The 7080-nt window shown below is 43.3% G+C and overlaps 1 protein-coding gene across 5 annotated transcripts in view; it reads left to right on the forward strand.

Annotated features, from left to right (window-relative positions):
• Positions 1-7080, forward strand: part of LOC117511217 (ral guanine nucleotide dissociation stimulator-like) — a 146456-nt gene that overhangs the window by 128242 nt on the left and 11134 nt on the right. For all 5 annotated transcript variants that reach the window (XM_034171218.1, XM_034171217.1, XM_034171214.1 and 2 more), the window contains exons 14-15: positions 99-321; positions 476-550. In XM_034171218.1, coding sequence (XP_034027109.1) covers positions 99-321; positions 476-550 — 298 coding nt within the window. The remainder of the gene's footprint in view (positions 1-98; positions 322-475; positions 551-7080) is intronic.

A 7080-nucleotide genomic window follows, 5' to 3' on the forward strand; every position in this document is an offset into this window, starting at 1 on the left:
CTCTTAATCAAACCGGATTGTCTGCTTTGACATATTTTGTGTGGTTGTTAATGACTTTCTCCTGACTCCGCCCTCTCCTCTTGTTCCTCGGCGTGCAGCCGCCAGCTCTCGGAGGCCAGCTGCAGCAGCGCCGCTGGCTCTCATTCCAAGTCCTTTGACCACTCCCACTATAGGCCGTATCAAGGTGGAGGAGGAGGGGGCAGTGGCGGCGGGGACAGCGGCGATGCTCTCAGCGTCACGTCCGTCAGTTCTAGTGGTTCAGACCTGGAGGATGTGAACGCCAGCTTCCTGTCAGACTCCCCCGAAGGCCACGAGAGGAAGGTGAGGAGAAAAGAGCTTTAATGCTGACTGCTGACATCATCTGGCAGCCAACCAATACTGTTTCAGTTTGATTGCAGTGCGCGCACGCTGTGATGTTGGCACGTGATGTCAGTCACCTGCCTCAAGTTGATCTGTTTTTGCGTTCTGTCTATAGACATCGACGCCGTCAGTGAAACTTTCTGTCTCTGCTTTGGGGAGAGAAGCTCCAGCAGCAGATACGACCTCAACGGTAACGTTTTCTTCTCAGCTTTTGGTTAAATCCTGTGTTTGAATATGTGATGGAATATTTGATTACCCGAAGCCAAAATATGGCCATCGGGTATTGTGAAGGCCTTGCATCCGTCTGTCTGTGCTCAGCTTAAATCCAGTTCTATTACTGTCGGGGTCTTCAAATTCACAGAGCTTTAACAACTTGAAAAATGGCTAACGTTGACATATTTTAAGAGGTCAAAAGGTCACATTCTGTCTCCTATTTTTATGCTCCTAAGGCCGATTATATGTATGTATGTGTATATATATACACTCAACAAAAATATAAACGCAACACTTTTGGTTTTGCTCCCATTTTGTATGAGATGAACTCAAAGATCTAAAACTTTTTCCACATACACAATATCACCATTTCCCTCAAATATTGTTCACAAACCAGTCTAAATCTGTGATAGTGAGCACTTCTCCTTTGCTGAGATAATCCATCCCACCTCACAGGTGTGCCATATCAAGATGCTGATTAGACACCATGATTAGTGCACAGGTGTGCTTTAGACTGCCCACAATAAAAGGCCACTCTGAAAGGTGCAGTTTTATCACACAGCACAATGCCACAGATGTCGCAAGATTTGAGGGAGCGTGCAATTGGCATGCTGACAGCAGGAATGTCAACCAGAGCTGTTGCTCGTGTACTGAATGTTCATTTCTCTACCATACGCCGTCTCCAAAGGCATTTCAGAGAATTTGGCAGTACATCCAACCAGCCTCACAACCGCAGACCACGTGTAACCACACCAGCCCAGGACCTCCACATCCAGCATGTTCACCTCCAAGATCGTCTGAGACCAGCCACTCAGACAGCTGCTGAAACAATCGGTTTGCATAACCAAAGAATTTCTGCACAAACTGTCAGAAACCATCTCAGGGAAGCTCAGCTGCATGCTCGTCGTCCTCATCGGGGTCTCGACCTGACTCCAGTTCGTCGTCGTAACCGACTTGAGTGGGCAAATGCTCACATTCGCTGGCGTTTGGCATGTTGGAGAGGTGTTCTCTTCACGGATGAATCCCGGTTCACACTGTCCAGGGCAGATGACAGACAGCGTATGTGGCGTCGTGTGGGTGAGCAGTTTCCTGATGTCATTGTTGTGGATCGAGTGGCCCATGGTGGCGGTGGGGTTATGGTATGGGCAGGCGTCTGTTATGGACGAAGAACACAGGTGCATTTTATTGATGGCATTTTGAATGCACAGAGATACCGTGACGAGATCCTGAGGCCCATTGTTGTGCCATACATCCAAGAACATCACCTCATGTTCCAGCAGGATAATGCACGGCCCCATGTTGCAAGGATCTGTACACAATTCTTGGAAGCTGAAAATGTCCCAGTTCTTGCATTGTCGGCATACTCACCGGACATGTCACCCATTGAGCATGTTTGGGATGCTCTGGACCGGCGTATACGACAGCGTGTACCAGTTCCTGCCAATATCCAGCAACTTCGCACAGCCATTGAGCAAGAGGAGTGGACCAACATTCCACAGGCCACAATTGACAACCTGATCAACTCTATGCGAAGATGATGTGTTGCACTGCATGAGGCAAATGGTGGTCACACCAGATACTGACTGGTATCCCCCCCAATAAAACAAAACTGCACCTTTCAGAGAGGCCTTTTATTGTGGGCAGTCTAAGGCACACCTGTGCACTAATCATGGTGTCTAATCAGCATCTTGATATGGCACACCTGTGAGGTGGGATGGATTATCTCAGCAAAGGAGAAGTGCTCACTATCACAGATTTAGACTGGTTTGTGAACAATATTTGAGGGAAATGGTGATATTGTGTATGTGGAAAAAGTTTTAGATCTTTGAGTTCATCTCATACAAAATGGGAGCAAAACCAACAGTGTTGCGTTTATATTTTTGTTGAGTATATATATATATATATATGTGTGTGTATATGTGTATATGTATATATGTGTGTGTATATGTGTATATGTATATATGTGTGTGTATATGTGTATATGTATATATATGTGTATATTGCTTGCCTCTACTGGTGGTTGGCTCTCACTGCGGTATTGTATCACTTCCTGTTCCGGACAGCGATGTTTTGCTGTATCTGTTAGCTGTTTAATCTGTGCAGTTAGATTGATCTAGTTAACTAGATAACGATTTGCTTCACAGTGTAATCTTCACGTGCCTTAACTAAAGCACTCCCTCTGCTGAATCACCTCTAAATTATTTACACATTATTCACTTTGTGTGTTTTTAGGAATCCGCTAGCTTAGCGCAGCTACTAGCTCTTAGCCGGTTTAGCATGGCGGCTTCTCCTGTCTCTCCCGCACTTTTCTGCTCTGGGTGTGAAATGTTTAGTTATTCCTCGGCCTCCTTTAGCAGTAATGGTACTTGTAATAAGTGTAGCTTATTCGTAGCTTTGGAGGCCAGGCTGGGCGAATTGGAGACTCGGCTCTGCACCATGGAAAATTCTACAGCTAGCCAGGCCCCTGTAGTCGGTGTGGACCAAGGTAGCTTAGCCGCCGTTAGTTTCCCTCTGGCAGATCCCGAGCAGCCGGGAAAGCAGGCCGACTGGGTGACTGTGAGGAGGAAGCGTAGCCCTAAACAGAAGCCCCGTGTATACCGCCAACCCATTCACATTTCTAACCGTTTTCCCCCACTCGGCGACACACCCGCCGAGGATCAAACTCTGGTTATTGGCAACTCTGTTTTGAGAAATGTGAAGTTAGCGACACCAGCAACCATAGTCAATTGTCTTCCGGGGGCCAGAGCAGGCGACATTGAAGGAAATTTGAAACTGCTGGCTAAGGCTAAGCGTAAATTTGGTAAGATTGTAATTCACGTCGGCAGTAATGACACCCGGTTACGCCAATCGGAGGTCACTAAAATTAACATTGAATTGGTGTGTAACTTTGCAAAACCAATGTCGGACTCTGTAGTTTTCTCTGGGCCCCTCCCCAATCGGACCGGGAGTGACATGTTTAGCCGCATGTTCTCCTTGAATTGCTGGCTGTCTGAGTGGTGTCCAAAAAATGAGGTGGGCTTCATAGATAATTGGCAAAGCTTCTGGGGAAAACCTGGTCTTGTTAGGAGAGACGGCATCCATCCCACTTTGGATGGAGCAGCTCTCATTTCTAGAAATCTGGCCAATTTTCTTAAATCCTCCAAACCGTGACTATTCAGGGTTGGGACCAGGAAGCAGAGTTGTAGTCTTACACACCTCTCTGCAGCTTCTCTCCCCCTGCCATCCCCTCATTACCCCATCCCCGTAGAGACGGTGCCTGCTCCCAGACCACCAATAACCAGCAAAAATCTATTTAAGCATAAAAATTCAAAAAGAAAAAATAATATAGCACCTTCAACTGCACCACAGACTAAAACAGTTAAATGTGGTCTATTAAACATTAGGTCTCTCTCTTCTAAGTCCCTGTTAGTAAATGATATAATAATTGATCAACATATTGATTTATTCTGCCTTACAGAAACCTGGTTACAGCAGGATGAATATGTTAGTTTAAATGAGTCAACACCCCCGAGTCACACTAACTGCCAGAACGCTCGTAGCATGGGCCGAGGCGGAGGATTAGCAGCAATCTTCCATTCCAGCTTATTAATTAATCAAAAACCCAGACAGAGCTTTAATTCATTTGAAAGCTTGACTCTTAGTCTTGTCCATCCAAATTGGAAGTCCCAAAAACCAGTTTTATTTGTTGTTATCTATCGTCCTCCTGGTCGTTACTGTGAGTTTCTCTGTGAATTTTCAGACCTTTTGTCTGACTTAGTGCTTAGCTCAGATAAGATAATTATAGTGGGCGATTTTAACATCCACACAGATGCTGAGAATGACGGCCTCAACACTGCATTTAATCTATTATTAGACTCAATTGGCTTTGCTCAAAATGTAAATGAGTCCACCCACCACTTTAAGCATATCTTAGATCTTGTTCTGACTTATGGTATGGAAATTGAAGACTTAACAGTATTCCCTGAAAACTCCCTTCTGTCTGATCATTTCTTAATAACATTTACATTTACTCTGATGGACTACCCAGCAGTGGGGAATAAGTTTCATTACACTAGAAGTCTTTCAGAAAGCGCTGTAACTAGGTTTAAGGATATGTTTCCTTCTTTATGTTCCCTAATGCCATATACCAACACAGTGCAGAGTAGCTACCTAAACTCTGTAAGTGAGATAGAGTCTCGTCAATAGTTTTACATCCTCATTGAAGACAACTTTGGATGCTGTAGCTCCTCTGAAAAAGAGAGCTTTAAATCAGAAGTTCCTGACTCCGTGGTATAACTCACAAACTTGCAGCTTAAAGCAGATAACCCGTAAGTTGGAGAGGAAATGGCGTCTCACTAATTTAGAAGATCTTCACTTAGCCTGGAAAAGGAGTCTGTTGCTCTATAAAAAAGCCCTCCGTAAAGCTAGGACATCTTACTACTCATCACTAATTGAAGAAAATAAGAACAACCCCAGGTTTCTTTTCAGCACTGTAGCCAGGCTGACAGAGTCAGAGCTCTATTGAGCTGAGTATTCCTTTAACTTTAACTAGTAATGACTTCATGACTTTTTTTTGCTAATAAAACTTTAACTATTAGAGGAAAAAATTACTCATAACCATCCCAAAGACGTATCGTTATCTTTGGCTGCTTTCAGTGATGCCGGTATTTGGTTAGACTCTTTCTCTCCGATTGTTCTGTCTGAGTTATTTTCATTAGTTCCTTTATCCAAACCATCAACATGTCTATTAGACCCCATTCCTACCAGGCTGCTCAGAGAAGCCCTACCATTATTTAATGCTTCGATCTTAAATATGATCAATCTATCTTTATTAGTTGGCTATGTACCACAGGCTTTTAAGGTGCCAGTAATTAAACCATTACTTAAAAAGCCATCACTTGACCCAGCTATCTTAGCTAATTATAGGCCAATCTCCTACCTTCCTTTTCTCTCAAAAATTCTTGAAAGGGTAGTTGTAAAACAGCTAACTGATCATCTGCAGAGGAATGGTCTATTTGAAGAGTTTCAGTCAGGTTTTAGAATTCATCATAGTACAGAAACAGCATTAGTGAAGGTTACAAATGATCTTCTTATGGCCTCAGACAGTGGACTTATCTCTGTGCTTGTTCTGTTAGACCTCAGTGCTGCTTTTGATACTGTTGACCATAAAATTTTATAACAGAGATTAGAGCATGCCATAGGTATTAAAGGCACTGCGCTGCGGTGGTTTGAATCATATTTATCTAATAGATTACAATTTGTTCATGTAAATGGGGAATCTTCTTCACAGACTAAGGTTAATTATGGAGTTCCACAAGGTTCTGTGCTAGGACCAATTTTATTCACTTTATACATGCTTCCCTTAGGCAGTATTATTAGACGGCATTACTTAAATTTTCATTGTTACGCAGATGATACCCAGCTTTATCTATCCATGAAGCCAGAGGACACACAGCAATTAGCTAAACTGCAGGATTGTCTTACAGACATAAAGACATGGATGACCTCTAATTTCCTGCTTTTAAACTCAGATAAAACTGAAGTTATTGTACTTGGCCCCACAAATCTTAGAAACATGGTGTCTAACCAGATCCTTACTCTGGATGGCATTACCCTGACCTCTAGTAATACTGTGAGAAATCTTGGAGTCATCTCACCCATATTGGCCTCTCTTCATTGGCTTCCTGTTAATTCTAGAATAGAATTTAAAATTCTTCTTCTTACTTATAAGGTTTTGAATAATCAGGTTCCATCTTATCTTAGGGACCTCGTAGTACCATATCACCCCAATAGAGCGCTTCGCTCTCAGACTGCAGGCTTACTTGTAGTTCCTAGGGTTTGTAAGAGTAGAATGGGAGGCAGAGCCTTCAGCTTTCAGGCTCCTCTCCTGTGGAACCAGCTCCCAATTCAGATCAGGGAGACAGACACCCTCTCTACTTTTAAGATTAGGCGTAAACTTTTCACTGAAAACCAGCTTAATTTTTCAAACCGTGTCCACTTCGATGTGTCTCGCAAGTTTAGAAAAAATTTTGATCAAACAAAGCGCCAGTCTCTCAGCAACTTCTCAGACAAAGGAATTCCGACGAGGGGCTGGACGACTCCTCCCACAAGGAGTGCTCACAGGCGAATGACGTCACCGACAGGCGTGGAAAAACTCACGCATGTGCACGAGGGTTCAAGCATGTCTGACGTAAAAACATATGAATGAAATCCATATAGTTTTTGAAAAAAAATAAAAAGGACCTATACTTTGACAGCCCTCGTATATATGTATGTATATGTGTGTCTGTGTGTGTGTATATATATATATATATATATATATATATATATATGTGTGTGTGTGTGTGTATATAAGTGTGTGTGTGTGTGTGTGTGTGTGTGTGTGTGTGTGTGTGTATATAAGTGTGTGTGTGTGTGTGTGTGTGTGTGTGTGTGTGTGTGTGTGTATATAAGTGTGTGTGTGTGTGTGTGTGTGTGTGTGTGTGTGTGTGTGTGTGTGTGTGTGGTGTGTGTGTTAGTGTATATAAG

The sequence above is a fragment of the Thalassophryne amazonica genome, chromosome 5, assembly GCF_902500255.1.
Source record: "Thalassophryne amazonica chromosome 5, fThaAma1.1, whole genome shotgun sequence".
In the NCBI taxonomy this organism is placed as follows: Eukaryota; Metazoa; Chordata; class Actinopteri; order Batrachoidiformes; family Batrachoididae; genus Thalassophryne; species Thalassophryne amazonica.